General features: G+C 37.2%; 1 protein-coding gene across 1 annotated transcript in view; it reads right to left on the bottom strand.

Annotated features, from left to right (window-relative positions):
• The window catches only part of LOC127420016 (voltage-dependent N-type calcium channel subunit alpha-1B-like), a 168,264-nt gene that overhangs the window by 116,708 nt on the left and 31,830 nt on the right, over positions 1–19,726 (bottom strand). The window contains exons 4-6 of the mRNA XM_051661923.1: positions 4,502–4,593; positions 4,139–4,291; positions 3,838–4,025 (exon numbers count right to left, since the gene is read on the bottom strand). Coding sequence (XP_051517883.1) covers positions 3,838–4,025; positions 4,139–4,291; positions 4,502–4,593 — 433 coding nt within the window. The remainder of the gene's footprint in view (positions 1–3,837; positions 4,026–4,138; positions 4,292–4,501; positions 4,594–19,726) is intronic.

A 19,726-nucleotide genomic window follows, 5' to 3' on the forward strand; every position in this document is an offset into this window, starting at 1 on the left:
CTTTCTTTTCCCTATCATTCAGAATGCTGCTTACAACTTCAAGGACAAAATGTCTGGTTTATCATTATATTAAACAAACATTTACACTGTCACTACCATCTAAAGATACAGCTAACTGCAAACTAAGAAGTACATGAGGTAATTAAAGGAATAGTTCCCCTGAAAATTACAATTATGTAATTATTTAGTTCTCATATTGTCCCAAACCATATGCTGTCGTTTTTTAAAGGAACACTTTTTTTATGTGGATGCCAACAGATTAAAGGTGCTTTAAGCGATTTTTTCATGTAAAGGTATGCAATAATCTTTCCTACTCACTGAAAGATATTAATTAAATAAGTGTTGTGAGATATCTCACCAGTTTCTGTGACAGCTCTAGACATTGTAAACAGCAAACAAAAATGTGTCTGTGGTCTGTGGTCTCTGATGCTTTTGACCTGTCAATCATTATGCACATTCTACTATTGTAGTTTCAGTGAATTGTTGAGGCTTTCTGCCAATTCTATGCCATGTTGTTTATAACAGTTGTCAGTTGTGGGTGCTATTTTGTTACTGTTGTTTTTAACAATGGTTTCTGCATGATGTCAGCCTCAATAAAGCTAATTTGGTATCTTTGGAGTGCTGGATTTTGGAAAGAGGGGGCGTGGCTAATACAACGGCTCAGTCTCATGGAAGTAGAATGGCTAAAATCACTTACAGCGCCTTTAACATAGTCGCCATTTTTAATTTGTCCACTACCTACAGGAGTTCAGTCAATTACCTGATTTGAAAGTGAATAAAAACCTATATTTTGGTCTATTCATCACACAGAGTTATTGTGTGGCTTCAGAAGACTTAGAAAATAGTACATTGTAGTCACATTGACTACTTTTACTGTGGTTTTATGGTGTTTTTTTGTACTTAATGGAACTTGAAAGCCCCGATTCATTAGTCACTTTCATTATTTGCCAAAAACATTTGAAGATTAAAAAAAATCCTTTTGTGTTCCACTAAAGAAATAATGTCATACAATTTAAATTTCATTTTGGGGTGAACTATTCCTTTTATATTGTTATACCTAATACCTCAGTCAGACAATGGAGGGAGATAATTTCATGAGGATGAATTTGTGCAACCATCTGGTTGCCTACTGTATAAATGACAAAAGATACAGATTTGTGTCAAAGAGTGTGTGCTTTTCCATCTTGATCACATCTTATATTTCAAGAGCCTTCAGCAGCTGTTATGTAGAGATAATGGATGAGGATGAGGAAAAAGAGAGCAAGGGCCTTCTTCTACATCTCTAAATCTCAATCAAACCCACACACACACACACACACACACAATTTATGATGGATAACAGGCTAGTGGCAGATTCTATATATCCTTCAGTATCATGGGGCTAAATTCAACACTAATAGCCTCATAGGACAGTGAGATTAATCATTATATTTTTGGCCTTGGAGAGAGGAAGGAAAGACACTAGGTAATTAAAATCCAGACACAGAGATTATTCATGATGGGATAAGAAAGATGAACCAAAGCAGCCTATAGCAATGGAGCAGAAATGAAGTTAGCATGATTTACTGTGTGATTGACAGCAGCGATTCCAGACACCATCTATAAAGAGAAACATGACACCAGTGAAAAATTCTACAGGGTGGAGTCCAATCAAGCCAAATATTTTAAGACCTTAGCACTATGTAATCTCAGTCACAGACAGCATGCCCACCTCCCTGTTTACAGACCAACCAGATTTCAAAAGGAAATGGTGTGTTCGGCTGGCTTATGTTTAATTTCCAGGAGTCAGGGCGCACAAGTTTTTTTTTTCTCCCCTTTTCTCTCCAATTTGGAATGCCCAATTCCCAATATGCTCTAAGTTCTCGTCGTGGAGTAGTGACTCGCCTCAATCCGGGTGGCGGAGGACGAATCTCAGTTGCCTCCGCCTCTGAGACTGTCAATCCGCGCATTTTATCACGTGGCTTGTTGAGCGCGTTACCGCGGAGACATAGCGCGTGTGGAGGCTTCACACTATTCTCCATGGCACAACTCACCACGTGCCCCACCAAGAGCGAGAAACACATTATAGCAATCACAGGAGGTTACCCCATGTGACTCTACCCTCCCTAGCAACCGGACCAATTTGGTTGCTTAGGAGACCTGGCTGGAGTCACTCAGCATGCCCTGGATTCGGCTCATGGCTTTAGGTGTGGTGGTCAGCATCTTTACTTGCTGAGCTACCCAGGGTTCCAGGGTGCACAGGTTTTTGACAGTTTGTCAGAAAACAAAGTCACAGCATTTCAGAGGAAGAACTAGTTGCTGGATTTGCCAAAACTGGCAAGGTTCGTGGCATCAAATCTTTGAAGCACATTTAAAGTTTTAAGGCACTTAATACTTTAAGCACAACTGTATTTTCTTCTTTGTTTATGAGTTGTTTAGATGAAATGCGATAAAGCAAGGTGCAATAAATGGTATCTCTTCCATGTTAATCTGAGATTTTGTCCTTTCCGGCAGCGGTTGCGACAAGAAACATGCAACATGGGATTCTATCGATCGCTTGGTTTCTTGTGTAAGTCCAAAATCACGCTCCTCATAACTACAGAACATTAAACACTAAATATGTTCTGACTGGCAGTGATTCAGGTTTAATATGGGCAGACAAATTGCTTGTCACTGAAATCCTATTGCTTTGCAACTGTTTAGGACACAGTGTTAGAGTGGTACCATCAATGTCAGATTTACCCACCACAAACATCTCATAAAAAAGCGAACTGTGATGGTCGCTCAGAACACCCCTTCCTGAATAAATGGGCACTTCTTGGCCAGAATAAGCTCCAAAGTGGACCTAAGCAAGATTAGGTGCTATGTTATTTTGTACAGTGCAGAGACACACCATCTTTAATACACAGTGGTCATACTCAGTGTGGTCAGTGGCAGGCATCTATTGATCATGAATCACTAGGGCAGTGTGGTTCTACTTCTGAGAGCATGGGGTTCAAAGAAGGTAAGGACAACCAGCAGCAAGACATCAGAGACTGATGCACAGTATGGTGCTCCGTATGACATTCAGCCAATGATTCAAGAAGTGCAGCACAGATACTGTGATGAAAACTAAAAGAAATTGGATTCACTAGAAGACTAAAAGTTTACGTTCATTGTCTGAAAATACTGAATGGTTCCAGGGACAACCCAAACTCTGGATGTGAGGTCTAGATAATTCAGTTAGTCAAAATGAATATAAATTATTAACTTCAGCTTTGAGCAGAGATCCAATTTGGCCATGCTCAGCATCATTTTGACAGAAGCCCCTGAAATGTGAGCATTACTGTGCGTTCATGACAAAAAATGTTGGCAGAACTTTTTGAATTTACAATAGTGGTCCTTTTTCTGTGTATTTACCTAAGGAACTGATATCTGTTTTCTCCAGTGTGGATGAAATACATTTACAGTAACTTTGTAACTTTGCACAAAAACACCCTTCAGTCATCAGCTCATTCCACCAAGGTGCTCTAAGAAGCAATACTGGGGATCTATCAGACTGTATAATGTCTCCTCTCCCCGTCATGCCTGTAGTATAGGAAGCAAATTTATTTTTCCTTCTACATACTGTATATATTCTTGCATTGCCTGTTACTTTGTGAATGTTTCATCAGAATGAATGAATCAATAGTCAATAAAAGAATCAACAAATCTACTGTTTCTATCTATCTATCTATCTATCTATCTATCTATCTATCTATCGTAAAATCATCTCTTTTCTTTTAAAGTTTGCTAAACAGTTTAAGAATGAGAATTTCTGAGAATTTTATTTCAATTGTTTATAAAAGTTGACAAAACAAGCTTGAATACTGAACTCACATTATAAAGGATGTCCACCCATCCCTCCATAGTAATGCACTGGAAGACAGTGAGCACAGCAAACAGGATGTTGTCGAAGTTAGTAATGCCGAAGTTTGGACCGATCCAGTATTCCCGACAAATGGTACCATTCTCACACGTCAGCGCTGGTGGTTCTGAGCCACAGGGGAATTCGGCTGCCTGTTCCCCTGATAGAGCAACATTACTGTCAGCAATCTTTACAGCACTATAAGAGTATGAGTGCTTATTAACACAATAAACTATAACCACAAGCTCCATTAGTACGTTTTAGCTCACATACCGGTATCGATTCTGAAGCAGGTGCGGTGGAACTTGCCCATATAGAAGTCTAGACCAATAATGGCAAACATGAGGATAGCAAAGAAGAGCAGAAGGCCTATCTGAAGCAGAGGTACCATCGCTTTCATGATGGACTTCAGAACAACTTGGAGACCTGATTACAAATAGAGAATTATGTAATACAAATTATAACCAGCAATAATTGTCAATCAGTTGTCTGTCGATCAGGAAATGCAAAGACTAGAAGTTATAAGTGTAACATTGTGCTAACATAAAAGGATACATTTGTCCTTGGAAGGAGAACATTCTTAAATTGGAGTTTTCTTAAAAGGGGAATGTCAGATGCAGTGTTACTGGGACTTACTGGGAATTCCAGACACCAGTTTGAGAGGCCGCAACACTCTCACTGCCCTGAGTGTCCGCAAATCGAAGTCTGGCCCCACTACGGTCAGAATCCTGTGGAGAAAACACATCAATGATACAGTATAGCTCTGTTATAAAACCTAGTGAGCTGCCTTGCCTGTACAGTCATACTAACTGAAATTAACAGATTAGAAATGCTCTACATAAGCAGCAACACCAAAGAGTGCTCCTTAAGACCTGAATCACAGTTGATTTCAATAGCGTTAGCATATTGCTAAGCTAACAATACAATACTCTAATAAGCATTAAAAAAAACACAGCACAAATATTTACTAAAATAGTACATTTTAAATTAGTTTAAACAATTTTAAAGATACTTTTTATTGAATGAATTATATTTATATCAACATTTCTCCTTCTTTGTCCACAATATTAGATGGATTTTTTCAATGAGCTCAGTGAACCATAATTTGCTACTTGCTAGTTGGTGGCACGTGGTATTTTGGCAGCATAAATCAAACTTTATTACATTTTCAATTTTTCATTATTTAGTGTAAATTTTTAACATTATTCTTTGTGTTATATTACCCTAGCAAAACTTTTCACTACTGCTGCTGATGGAGTGACAGCAAATTTAGCATTTTTGTCTCTCCTCTGACATTTGTAGTCCGCCAGCCTCTGTTGTTTTCCTTTTGGAAAGCCGTGGAAACTTAATAGTGGGTTTTTGTTTTCTGCTATTGGAGCAAATAAGAAAACAAAAATAATATTTGCTCTGGTCTCCAATTCATCCCTATGGAAGTTTACCCCACTATAGTTTATTTCTGTGTTCCAAATCAGTAATTGTGAAAAGGATGCATTAGAGGAACATTCTCATTCTAGAGGCATTTTATTAGACAGAAATGTGTATATGTAGTACAAAATAAGCAATATATTAAGCAAAATATATTTTGTCTGTTGTCTTGTAAATTTGAAAATGTGTATTTGTTACAATTTTTAGGAGTACACTAGCACATAGACAGGGTTGGGAGGGTTACTTTTAAAATGTTCAGATTCCACTACAGATTTCATGGCAGATTACAAAATACATGCTGTAAAATTAAAAAATTTTACATATTCCATTAGCTACGTTACATACGTTAGATAATGTATTCCGTTACTCAAGGTCAGTAACATAATCTAAATACTTTGCATAACTTGTTCAGCACAGATTTATTCACTTGTTTTGACTATAAACAAGTTAATAAAAAGTGTGTGTAGGGGGGGTCTGTGTTACAGTAAGACAAAATACACTTATATATCTGAAAAAAGCCTAAATAACTTATGCAGTGTTGCTTCTAAAACAAGAAAAAGTAAATTTATCTTGTTTTTAGGATTTTTAGATATTTTTATAGGAAACAATTTTAAATTGTAAAAGGGTTAGAAATAGCATTTTAGCTTAGCATAACGATAAACGTTCACATGACAATTTACACAAGGTTAATCATTTCTGCTGCTCCGAAACTCCCCACAGAGTGTACACAACGTCATCTTCTGATCGTATGTGGATTCTCCCAAAACGAAAGTTCCTCTATTACATCATATTCATCTTTTCACTCATAACTGTGTGAAAGCGCCCTTTGTCTGCTCCTATTACCAACAAATACAATTGTAACTGTAGTGGAATGCTGTTACTAATATATTGTATTTTAAATATGTAATCCTGTTACATGCATTTTATTACTCCCCAACTCTGCACATTGATGGCCTCAAAGTTAATATACTTATGCTTAAAGCCACAAAGTCCAATTTTGAAGTCATGGGATCTGCAATTTTTGCATTAAAAAATAAAATAAAAAAAACATAACCAGGGAAAAACAGAACTTGATAATCTCACCACAAAATATACAGCCATTGCTGGCTGTCCTTGGAATCACTATGGATCACTCCTAAGAGTGTCCATTACATGTACATTTCACTCTGACATTTCAAATCTACTTCCCCGTGTTGACCTGCTTTCTTGATGGCACAGCTGAATTGTGTGGGAAAATATCCTCCCCATTCTCCCAGGTACAGCCATTCGATCACAGTACTCCTGTCTCTCTCTCTCCATCACACACACACAATCGATGACTAGAAAGAAATCTGACTGTTCATTCTCAGGCTTTTAAATGGAGGGAAGTAGAGGCAAGGACGCTCTGCATTAATATATTAATAGCTTTCACACTATCCTCAGTTCTCTTTCATGCTCTCATATCTCTGACATGTAGTCTTTTCGTATAAAAACACCATACAGAAAAACCTGGCCTCACGGAGAAGGAAAGCTGGCAAATCATGGCCCAAAGTACAGCTTGCCTTCACAGCTGGTATGGGGACGCAGTGACAGCTAACTAAATGGGTTTGGATGAGGCAGAAGGCAGATGTATGTTCACTCAAAGGATAGGTAGAAGGAAAGCACAGAAACCTTTCTCCTGTGCTTCAAGACACTGGCGTGGTAACCAATCCTTGCAGCCAATGGCTTTACATTTACATTTATACATTTTTAACAGACTATTGTATTCAAATTCCATCATACTGTAGGTGTGCTCCCAACGTGAAGGTAGTTTCGAAAGGTAAGCCTCATGATCATGCTGTCTGCATGCTAACTAGATGTGATGAAAGTTTCCAGTGGCAAGCAATTTATCTGTCCATAATAAATGCAAAACTGCTTAGCGACATGATCACAGCCAATCAGAACACTACACGATACATTGTTTTATCCAAAGCAACTACAAATAAGGATATTCAGATATAAAGATTCAAATATAAAAGGGAGAAATTGCCCTGTTCAGATAATATAACCTCATTTGAACTGTTCAACTAGGTTTATGTTTGTTATATCCTCAAGGCAAAAAAGAAGCTTAAGATAAAAAATAATAAAAAATTTTTGCTATGAGCAAGATGTAAATGAGGGAGCTAAAGTGGAGTACTGCACTTTAGGAGATAAATCAGATCACTCCTCAAAGCAAAAAAATGCATCTTTGTTCTCATACATATAAGTATCACATTTCTTGTATCTTTCTTGTAGCCTAGAATTCAAAACAGCAGTAAAAATGCTGTTTTTTGACTCAGCATGGTATCAATTCCCTTTAATTTCATGGCAATTCTGTTGATTTACTAGCTGTTTCTGTGTCTCTGAGGCTCAATCAGCCAGAGAGAACTTTAGTGCTATGGCTCAACCTGTGACAACACTGAGACATGAGCATGCTTTAGACATCCACCAGGGAAATCCAATCTTGAGGCAAGCACAGCACACTGTGAAATGAGACTTGGCTGAAAGACAGCACTGCACACTGCCATTTGAATGGACGGGGAGTGTAGAATAGGCTAGTACATGCTCAGCTGTTTGAATAAAGGATTTGTTATTCACCTTATTCAGTCCCACCCCTTTTCCACGCTCCACTCTTCCGAACTTTGTCATCTAACTTACTGTTTGTATTGAAGCTTCTGGGAAGAGTTGGATTACATGTGGGAGCCCAGAAAGTATTTTTCCCCAAGAGTTGATGGGGTGAGTCTACAGCACCCCTTTACTATGTGAAAATGCTAGTGAGGTATAAACTGGACCTGGCATATCACATTCAGACAGCTATGAAACATTGCACTTTTTCATGATACAAGCATTTCATTGTTATACGTGTAATTCTGCTTAATTTTTAGGTTTCAACTTGTTAAAATGTGTAGTTGACATTAACTTTCCAAAAGTGACAGTATTATTACACATGCAAGTTCATAACATTTTTCACTTTTTAAAATGAATTTGTCACCCTAAAATTTTTTGAGGCTTAAATGTGATTAAAATGGTTGTAAACGAAATATAAAGTAAAACATACACTTTCACATGTGTGTGTGCAGAGGTGGGTAGAGTAGCCAAAAACTTTACTCAAGTAAAAGTACAATTATTTAAAATAATAATTACTCAAGTAGAAGTAAAAATAATAATGTTAAAAATTACTCAAGAGTAAGAAAGTATCCAATAAAAAGAATACTCGAGTAGTAAGTAGTTACTGTCACATATATCATAATGGATGTTTACTCTCCTATATTCCAGTACATGATACACATTTAACATGCATTACAGAATGATTAATAACAACAATAATAATAATACTATTAATATTATTGTTAACAATGGAAATTGTCATCATTCACCACCTTGTTGTTCCAAACCCATATGAATTTTCTTCCATGCATCAAATTAAAGGGATAATTCACCAAAAAATTTAAATGCTCTCATTTCTCACCCTCATGCCAACCCAGATGTGTATGACTTTCTTTCATCTGCAGAACACAAATGAAGATTTTTAGAAGAATATCTCAGCTCTGTTGGTCCAGACAATGCAAGTTAATGGTGACCAGAACTTTGAAGCTCCAAAAAGCACACAGAGGCAGCATAAAAGTCATTCATACAACTCCAGTGATTTTCAGAAGCAATATGATAGTTGTGGGTGAGAAACAGATAAATATACTGTATATATAACTTTATAATATATAAAGTCCTTTTATTTACTATTAATTCTCCTCCCTGCCCAGTAGGTGGTGATATGCACAAATAATTGAATCACCAAAAACACAAGAAGAAGAATGTGAAAGTGGAGATTTATTAGTAAAAAGGATTTAAATATTGATCTGTTTCTCACCCACACTTATCATAACCCTTCTGAAGACATAGACTGAACCAGTGTCATTTGAATTCCTTTAATGCTGCCTTTATGTGATTTCTGAGCTTCAAAGTTTTGGTACCCATTCACTTGCATTCTATGAACCAACAGAGCTGAAATATTCTTCTAAAAATCTTTGTGTTCGGCAGAAGAAAAAAAAACACATCTGGGATGGCATGAGGGTGAGTAAATGATGCAAGAATTTTCAATTTTGGAAAAATTATTCCTATAAGGAGATGTTAGACAGAATGCTAACCTTAATCATCATTTCCTTTCACTGCATGTTTTTTTCCCCCTCCATCTTTTGGAAGGGAATGGTGACTGAGACTCTCAGTCTCTAACATTCTGTCTAACATCTTTTGGGTTCCACAGATTACAGAACGTTTCACGGGGTTGGAAGAACATGAGGGTGTGGAAATTATGATATAATATTAATTAAAGGCTGAACTATCACTTTAAGGATGCTTCTCAGATTTGGACGAATCTGTCAGTTAGAAGAGAAGTTTGGAAACCATTTTCTAGAAATGATTACAGGGAAAAACGTGAACAATGTCACACAGTCCCAAGTTATATATAATGTTTAATTATACACTGCAGCAAGATCATGCTTTATGCCTTCTGTCATTATTTCACAGCTTTTTACGTCCTGCGTGAATTTATTTCAGTGATGGTCCAGCATTGACAGTGTCAAAAGAATTTTGATAATTAGTTCTGTACTCTAAGGGTAAATTGCACCTTTTCTCTGTGTTTGGAAGCTTGTTGTCCATAAGACAAAGCCGCCAGCATCTGTCAAATGCTGTTCAAGCACCAGCCTTGCGTGTGCAGAAATGCTCACAATTACGATAGGCAGGGCAAAACATTTGCACTCAATGCGGATGTTTACAAGGATTTATAAAGTAGGCACTAATATGTTGCAGCACTGATATAAAAATGTAAACTTAGAAACTGAGGTCATAAGAGCCCACAGTTACAGATTCAAACTGAAAATGAATGAGTATCACTTTGACACAAACAAGCCCATATAGTCACAATCTCTAAAACTTACCTCACCGTGTTTTCTTATGTTGGAGCTGCAATTTTAATCTTGAAATATATTCTTGTCTTGGTTGTAAAATGAAGGCATCGTGTGGAGTGAAGACATTTTTGTTTTGCTGCTGTAGTTTTGAACGCAACTCGAGTGACAGCGTGCAGCTGTGAAGTTCCGCTGTCGAAAGACTCTCATTCAAAAATCTCAATAAATCACACATTTATTAACACTTTTTTAATTAAAACCAGTAATGTAACGACAGGAACGCTACCCATTGTAACGAAGTAAAAGTAAATTTTTTTCATCAGAAATTGACTTGAGTAAGAGTGAAAAGTATCCACCATTAAACATACTCATAAAAGTAAATTTTTCCAAAAAGTTACTCAAGTAAATGTAACGGAGTAAATGTAGCACGTTACTACCCACCTCTGTGTGTGTATGTGCAGATATAGTTGCACCCTTCCCCCATCCTGATTTAATATTCAAAATTCTGCTCACCTTAACAAAAACATGATGGGTAAATGACACGAAAAGATGGCCAGAGGTGTCGTACAGAGATATTTTTAATGACTCTGTGTTGTCTCTTGGAGTTTCATAAGCACAGAGGCACATCAGTACGTCCACAGTGTGAAGGTAGGATCTTGTGTATTTATGAATGAAATACTCGTTTTAAAACCTCCCCGCTCTGCTTCCAGTTGTAATGACATCCCCATAACACTAAAATACTCATGACAGCTTTTGGCAACTATAACCTGTAAATCCATTTTACTAGCTAATTACATTTTGACATCAACACCATTGATTTCATATAGCAACTGCTAGAACGGAAGATCCGAGACAAAATTTTCAAGATGGCTGCGAGCTAGTTTCTCCAGTGCATAAGGTGAATAATCAGGGGTTATATTTGTCATTCTGTTTCCTTCTGGCAGGCTAAAGTTCAGCTTTTTTGATGCATTCCATCTCCATTTAGTGAGTGTGCTTGTGCAAAAACACATTTAACTTTAAGCTCTGAGGGTGTTTTTAAATATTTCCTGTTTCAGTGGCATACCCAGATTTAAAAGCTTATGACATAAAAAGAAAAAGAAAAGAAAAAAGAAAGAAAAAGGATGGTCAAGTGTTTGTTATCATTTAAAAGAAACCTTTAAAAAACTGATACAGATTATGATAAATTCTAAGAAACTGCTAAAAAAAAAAAAAAAAAAAAAAAAATACACTTTTTTTCTTATTTTTCTGATTTGATATGATATATCTCAGGGTGTAAATAACATAGCTTTGTAAAAGTGCTTTTGTTTTGTTCCCAATCATGTCACCTGTAGCTGAGTAACATTTTGTGCTGATACGACAAAGCAACCAAAAGATATAGCATTACAAAACAAAAAGTTCCTAGTATCAAAAAACTTCTCTTAGTGTCCAAAAGCTTCTGTAAACAAATTAAACATAATAATTGCACATAATAACTAATTACACATGCAAATACAGCAATGAATAAAGGTATAATCTCTCTCCAAAGCATGCAGGCATGAGTAACAAGATCTCATTCAGTTCCATTCAGTGTCATTTGAGCCATTACTGAATCTGTGGCTGCATCCGAAACCAAAGGTAGCTGTCTTGTTGCCTCGCTGTCCTATCAGTCAATGACTCAACAGACAGCGGTTGCCTGCAAAGGTACCTTCAGAAACTGGTTTTGGACAGGCTACAGAGGCAGCATAGCCTCACATCGTTGCTAGGATACCAGCAACTGATTATCGCCACCTGGTGTCCACTAAAGGTAACAAATCATCTTCAATCAATCCAACCAAAACACAACGGTCAAATAATCTAGAACAAAATCAAGAGAGTTTTGGCAATAACCAAGTGCATATATTTAATAACTGCAGTACTACTTTCTCACTAGAAATGGAATCAAAAGTTGGAAAAAGTGAATAAAAATGTACATTTATACACAAATTGGCTATCAACTGCCTCTTCGGCCACCATTTTTTCTTCTTCAGCTCAACCGCTGTGGATCCCCACACACAGGATTGTGGGATTTGATAGGCAGTGAAAGATACATCTATGCAGCCTTCAAAAATCAGTCAGATGAAGGTATCCAAGTAGACAGGAAGTGACATGAACATTGGATTCGGACTTGCCTTGATCCCTTCCTGCTTCCATATACTTGGCACCATCTCCTGGTGGCCATATGTAATTAGAGTGAATGATCCTCTCTGCCCATATTTGGATGACTTCCACCTCTGGTTGCAGTGATCTGAATCCTAATACAATTGGTTTAGCATTCCATGATGCTGGACAACGTACTACATCATTTCTGATGAAGTCATCTGATCCAGGAAAGCTAACGTGTTTTTAGTCAGATAGCACATCTGTGGATTATCTAATGATCTATGCATCTGATTACGCTGTGTGTGGGCTAGTTTTAAAGATAGTCATCCCCTCTAAGCCATAAAAGTGTCATATAAGCAACACCTGTTCAGTTTTAGTCATAATGCTTACATGCGTTGTAAATTACAGCTTCTAAGCTTTAAAACAATACCTATTTTAAGAAATCTGTAGGTCAGCACGTCACTGTAATTCAAAATGTGGATATAGCTTTTGGTGACTATATTAAATATAATTGCATGTTTAAAATAGGAATTGTTGAATAATTCCTGAGGTAATTTTAGTATGATCGCTTCTCTGTTTTGGATAGTGCAAAACAGACAAAGGTAGGACGATGTAGCAACTTTTTGACGGATTAAAAAAAAATCATCTTGAAGTGGCTTTCTGCTGTTTGTACAGTATGTTTGTGTGTGTGTGTGCAAGAGAGAAAGAGGGAGAGAGCTCTGTGACTGTGAGAACTGGCACTTTTCAATGCAGAAATAATGCAAAAGCAACTAATGATGGATGAAAATAACAATGATGTGAATTTTACAACTCATATCCATCTCTGAGTGACAGATAATGTTTATTTGCAGCACAACCTAGTGACGTTTTGCATAACCGTGACAAAAAAAAGCTCAAAAATGTTACCGGGTGGCAAGAATAAAATGCAACACTGTAGCAAATTCAGCCCCCATTTTGGGAAAAAATCAAACGAGCTACAGGTCTGAAAATGCCCCAAGATTTTTCGTTGGGTGATGGGACATTATGGTCCTTTGTATGTTTTATCCTCACTAGTTATGCCTTAAACTCCATTGAATCCCTGCTTTTGAGAAGGTTAATTATGCCAATGAAGCTCAAATCGCTTAGCTGCATGTTATTTAATCAAATTTGATGGTATCTGTACTCTTGTATTCTTATTCTCTAGCAATACACTCTTACAAATTAACAACATATTATTACATATTATGTAAAGTTATTGACTGATTAATCAATTCATAACAATGAATAAACAGACTGAGGCAGAATAACGGAAATTTGTGATCATTTGTGTTTCTATCACACTTCAATAACCTAACTGCAACCAGGTTTGTTCTAACTGACAGACTGACTAAATAACCAACTCACTAACTAACATAACTACACACATTACATATGAATTTGCAGAGGGGAAAAAAAGGAAATGGCAAGCAGGTTTATAATCATCATAATAATAATAATTCATTACATTTATATAGCGCTTTTCTAGACACTCAAAGCACTGTACGTAGTATAAGGGAATCTCCTCAACCACTAATTTGTTCAAACTGACTGTGTGACTAACAAACTAACCAACAAACAAAGCAACTAACCAACTAACTAACTGACATAAAATTTATAAATTTGAATCTGCAAATCAATTACAGACTAACACTCACTTCCTGAACATTTTTAAGTGTAGGAGAACATTTTCATAATTTTTATTAAATAATTCTTTGCTATCAAAATATTGACTCAACCAGCCCCACACTGCAACATTGTCTCAACCAATGGGGAGATTTGGGGTGGAGCTATTTGTTTGTCTCACCAATATAAGACAGAAAACTGCAGTGCTTTTCTCAATTCTGTTTGGTGATGGTAGTGGCACAAAAATTAAATTACTCACTTCACCAATTAATACCCTATCAATTACCCTAAACAGCTATCACATGCAAACCTACGAACACCTAAAATAAGCAACATCTGCACAAGCAGGTGTAAAAACACACGTCAGCTCTCCATGTTGGGAGATAAGCCATCTAATGGAGCTCATTGCCCAGTACAGGGGGACTCATCTTTATACAAAAAAAAAAAAAAAGGCTATATCAGCTGATGGGTACGATATTCCAATGGTTGTTACAACACTGCTGGAAGATTATTGAATGATGGCAAGCTATTAGATATCTGCATTGTTGCATCACTGCCCAGTCAGTCAGTGACTTCATAGGCTGTGTTTTGTGAATGAAGATACCTTGTGTGTAAACTTGTTTCAGACAGCCTTCCAAGGCAATGTAACTTCATGTCTAATGGTCTAAAACAAATTCAAGTGAGCTTTGGAGATAACCAAACAAATATTTAGTAACTACAACGCTTATTTCTCTGTGGAAATTTACTGCTTTCAACTGCTCCTTCAGATGCCATTTTTATTGCTTCAGCCAATTAGGATATCAAACGCAGCAAAGGATACACAAACACTTAATCCTCACAGGCCTTAATGCCATCATATTTAAATGCACTTCTAAACGCCTCCCACAGCGATGTGACTGGTGTCTGAATGTTCGCAAACAGTATACGGTTGCTCAGCTCTTTAGAACTTCTTTTTACCCCTGAACGAAGAAAGAAGAACTTCTCCGGAAATATATCAAGGCCTTAAGCTGACGATGCTAACATCATTCTAGACAGCTTCAACAGCCTCTATAAAAGACAGCATTTACACTCAAATTCAGAGAGCGGAAAGTCAACCTGTCTTTAACACCGCTGAGATGCCATTCTTTTGTCTTGACTGTTCTTTGACTGGCAGGTTATTGTTCTAGCATGTAGAAGCCTGTGCTGCAGCCTCTCATTGTCCACCTAGGCCGAACAATTCAAAATCGGGGGAAGTGCTATCATTAGAGTCCGAAGACAGACAAGATCAAAAAGACATCCATTAGAACTTCCTAAATCCTGTCGGACTGATGGGTGACACAGGGAACAGCAAGATTTAATCGTTACCGGAGATTAATAAAGAAGGTGGTATGCCATAAAAAGAGCAAGAGAGGCGCATTTGGCAATTAATCTAAGGCGGTTGACTGTACGGTTTTAGAAAATTGGCACCATGCATGCTTTATTATTCATCAGGTTTCAGAGAAGAATTAATAATGCATTTGCTACATGCAGTGCAAACAGATGAATTCTAGGTATGCGCTGTAAAAGTGAGAAATCATTTTGAAATGTTGTGGCAGTTTTTGAGAGCAATGTAGAACAGACAGTTTTCATTGAGCTGTTATACAAAATCTGTAGCTGGGATGTATTATTGCCTTCTCGCACTGATAATGAAGTAATTTGCATTTGGGGGAATTGCAGATAAACAATAAAGTTGCTTACAAAGATGGACATTGTGCATGCAATGATCGGAATAAAAGAAAAAAAATATTTGTTAAAATCTATCTCTGATGTCTCTCTGTAATACAGTGTATAATTTCTCTCTCCATTTCTCTCTCTCAGGCTACTCTTAGTTGCCAGGGACAGCTATTCAAGTAGCCCTCTTAACATCACAACAGTAGTAAAAACATAGCGTACACCTATACGAATGGATTCCATAACCCCCCAGTAGCACTCAACCCACGGAGTAGATATATAAATATATAATAGAGTTATCAATTCCTCTGTGAGACAGATTAGACAGGGAAGAAATCACCAGAATCATTATGGGAAATATAGTGGTGACTGAATCTATAAAGGATTTTATTGTATGGCAGTATGATTTATTGTTGTATGATATATTGGATGGTTGAGCTAGAGATCCTTAATTGGTCAGCCAAAAATGAAAAATTCTTTCATCAGAACTTGAATGATGTCAGAGCTGTGGGGCAATGGGTAGTACTCATGTCATGGGGACCCAGGTTCGAGTTTGCCCCACCCCAACCACCCTCCCTCTGCCTTATCCTCTTGTCCCTCCAAGATTTTTGGGGGCTTGGGTAGCTCAGTGGTAAAGACGTTTTTGGACTACAACCTTAAACCATTACAACCAATTAGTTGCTTACACAAAGATGTCGTATGTCTTCAAAATATTTTTTGTTGTCCTTTTTAGAGCTTGACAGTTGTGGTCAGTATTGTGCCATTGTGTAGAAAACAGTAGTTTGAATAATCTTTAAAATTTCTTGCTTTGTGTTCCACAGAATAAAGAAAATCATATGTTTTCAAACAACATGAGGATGAATAAATGATAACAGTTTAAATTTAGGATGAACTATTTCTTTAATCTTCAATCTGAGCACTTTTAAGCTAACACTATGATTACATAATAGTAGATGTAAAGATTTCTCAGTTTGAGATCAGAACAAAATGAAAGGTTGAAATAAGAAAAATAGACAATTCATTTCACAGTACTAGAATGACCACTCTAAGCTCAGGCATATTTACTGTTATGCTTGCTGTATATTTATTGTTTCACAGTTGGCCAAACAGTTCATTACACATGCAGTGTGGGGTCTATTATTCTGGGCTGGCGTGGGGCACGTTTACTCCATAATTATAGAGAACGGCTCATTGCTGAAAGGATTCGAATAGAAACTGCACAGCCTTGGCTTCCTGGGTCTTTTCCTTTCAGACACTGAACAGCTTCCGCATGTGTGTGCACTCCTCTCATCCACCCCTGAGAGATGTGGATGAAACATGCATGACAACAGAAAGCAGTGGTGAATCTGAGTTCATCAAATGGACACTTTATAATGCATTTTTAAAGTATGAGGGAGTGACGTCACAGCTTGGAACAAGTTAATGCTAAGTAAACCCAAGATGGCAGACAAGGCGAGAGAAATGTTTGTAAAAATATTTATTCATTCAAAACTGAAAAGTATCAACAAGCTATGTAATTAAAAATTGATATTTTGTTATCCAATATTTGTATGTGCTATGTATTTGTATGCTTATTAGAGTATCACAATATTAGCTTAGCAACATGCTAACGTCAAACTCTATTGAAATCAACTACGAGTGGAGGCCCCCGTGCGGAGGGCTATTTGTGTGGTGCACAGACTTGCTGTCAGTGTAGAGCATTCAAAATCAGTCACTCAAGAGGTTCCAATGTGCTTAAGAGTCTTAGAATGTAGCTACCCATTTAGGCAGTGATGCAGAATGCCTAGCAGCCACTTTAAAAGAAACATACTTCAACAAAGCTATGGCATAAGCAAAAAGATTCAATCTATTTAATTGGCTTCACTGTGTATTGAATGAACCTCTGTCTTATGGCTTTTTTAGAAGCTGTATTGACACATCAGGGGAGAGAGTGAAGGGCTTTTCCAACCTCTGAGCAGGAAGGGAATGCTCACTGGAGACAGCCAGTCTCATCACCATAGAGACAAAGGTGTCTACACACTGTTCTCATTAGAACACAATGACAGATAGAGCAAGAGAAAGAAACAGAGATGAGTTTTGCAAGCTGGGGACAAAAGGAAACAAAAGGAGAGAAGATCAAATGTGGAACATGAGGGAGGTTATCTGATGAGAACAGTTATCATTTCATTTATTGTTTTTCATACTGAAACATTATGGACTGGCCCTATTGAAGGGATCACCCTTTATTAAAAAAAATAAATAAAAAAAAAATAAGGCTAGTTATATTACAGCCCTTAACCATGATTTGCTACTTGGCAAGTCAGTTTCAGGTGGTATTAGGGGGTGGGGCATTCTCATTGTAGAGAGCATTTGAGTGTACAAAAACGAGTCATCGATACTTTAAATTTACACATTTAATTCACTACTATTAGGAGTACATAGAATATAGATAGCTGCAAAGCTAATAGACATGGACTAAAAGCTACAAAACATGGGGTTTTAAAGACATCAGTCATTTATATTAAAATTAACTACCCTCCTTTAACTACCCTCTTAAGATCAATTCATTTGAGCATAGATGAGATAAATGAACTCATGGACACTACGCTGTAGAATTGCACAGCTAATTTAGGCAGATAAACAGAACTTACACCATAGTAAAGATTACTGGTCTTTCCATGACAACCAATGTCAGCCATAAAAGAGCAACTGGAATACCAGAAAAATATAATTCATTAAGAACTTGTGACAGCAAATAGGTTACAGGGCCTTGGTGGCCACTTCAAAAGGAGAAATCAATCAAACAGCTCAGTGTTTTTCTCTTAGCTTAGTAGGGCATATAAAAATTAGATGTGGTGAACACAAAAATAATGTAGCTATCAAGAAAAAAATCTGATGTGTGTGAACAGTGTTTGTGAAAGCTGCTTTATCTTTAAGAAAACATCAAATTTTAGTCAAACAAAGTCACTGATGGCCACTGTCAGATGATTCTAAAAGGAACAAAATAAAAGCTTCTAAAATTATTTGCTGCAATCTAACAAGAGCTTGTTTCACCTTTAAAAAGACCCCAGAAATTATTTGCGAAGTCTGCGTGAGTGCATTCAAGCTCTTAAGACAATAGCCACAGATCAATGCTTTATGTGCAGATAATGAGAGCAATGCCAGACACAATGCATCATGTGACTCATGTTATAGATAATAGCCTCTCTGTGTGAGTAGCACTCAGCTCAACAGAACTCTAATCATGATTTCAGGGCATCTTATCAGCAGGAAGATTATTGGGGGGGGGGGGGTTGGGTGCGGGTGAGAGATATTGTGGGAAAAGAGGAAGAGACATTTTGGTCTCATTCACTAATAACTGCATACAAGTTGCAAAGATATGTGTGCATAAAAGCCTCTCACAAAATTTCCACTGGATTCACAATAGGTGAATATTATTATTTATTTATTTTTCTCGTTCTAATGTTGATGAATCCAGTTAGCAGTTTGTCACTCTCTGCAAACATATAATTATGCACTTGCATGAGAGCACATGCAGTGTGCCATTCTGAGTCATATTCTGAATAATTTTTATTAAAAACTAGCTGAAACACAGCCTTGTATATACAGTTGAAGTCAGAAGTCCTGACATATAATCATAGAAAAAACATTCCCTGTCTTAGGTCAGTTAGGATCACAATTTTTTTGTGAAATGTCAGGATAATAGTAGAGAGAATGATTTATTTCAGCTTTTATAAGTTGCTGGAATTTTGGCCCATTCCTCCAAACAGAACTGGTGTAACTGAGTCAGGTTTGTAGGCCTCCTTGCTCGCACACGCTTTTTCAGTTATGCCACAAATTTTCTATCGGATTGAGGTCAGGGATTTGTGATGGCCACTCCAATACCTTGACTTTGTTGTCCTTAAGCCATTGTGCCACAACTTTGGAGGTATGCTTGGGGACATTGTCCATTTGGAAGACCCAGTTGCGACTGAGCTTTAACTTCTTGGCTGATGTCTTGAGATGTTGCTTGAATTTATCCACATCATTTTCTTTCGTCATTATGCCATCTATTTTGTGAAGTGCACCAGTCCCTCCTGCAGCAAAGCACCCCCACAACATGATGCTGCCACCC

This window comes from Myxocyprinus asiaticus, chromosome 3 (assembly GCF_019703515.2).
Source record: "Myxocyprinus asiaticus isolate MX2 ecotype Aquarium Trade chromosome 3, UBuf_Myxa_2, whole genome shotgun sequence".
Lineage (NCBI taxonomy): Eukaryota > Metazoa > Chordata > Actinopteri > Cypriniformes > Catostomidae > Myxocyprinus > Myxocyprinus asiaticus.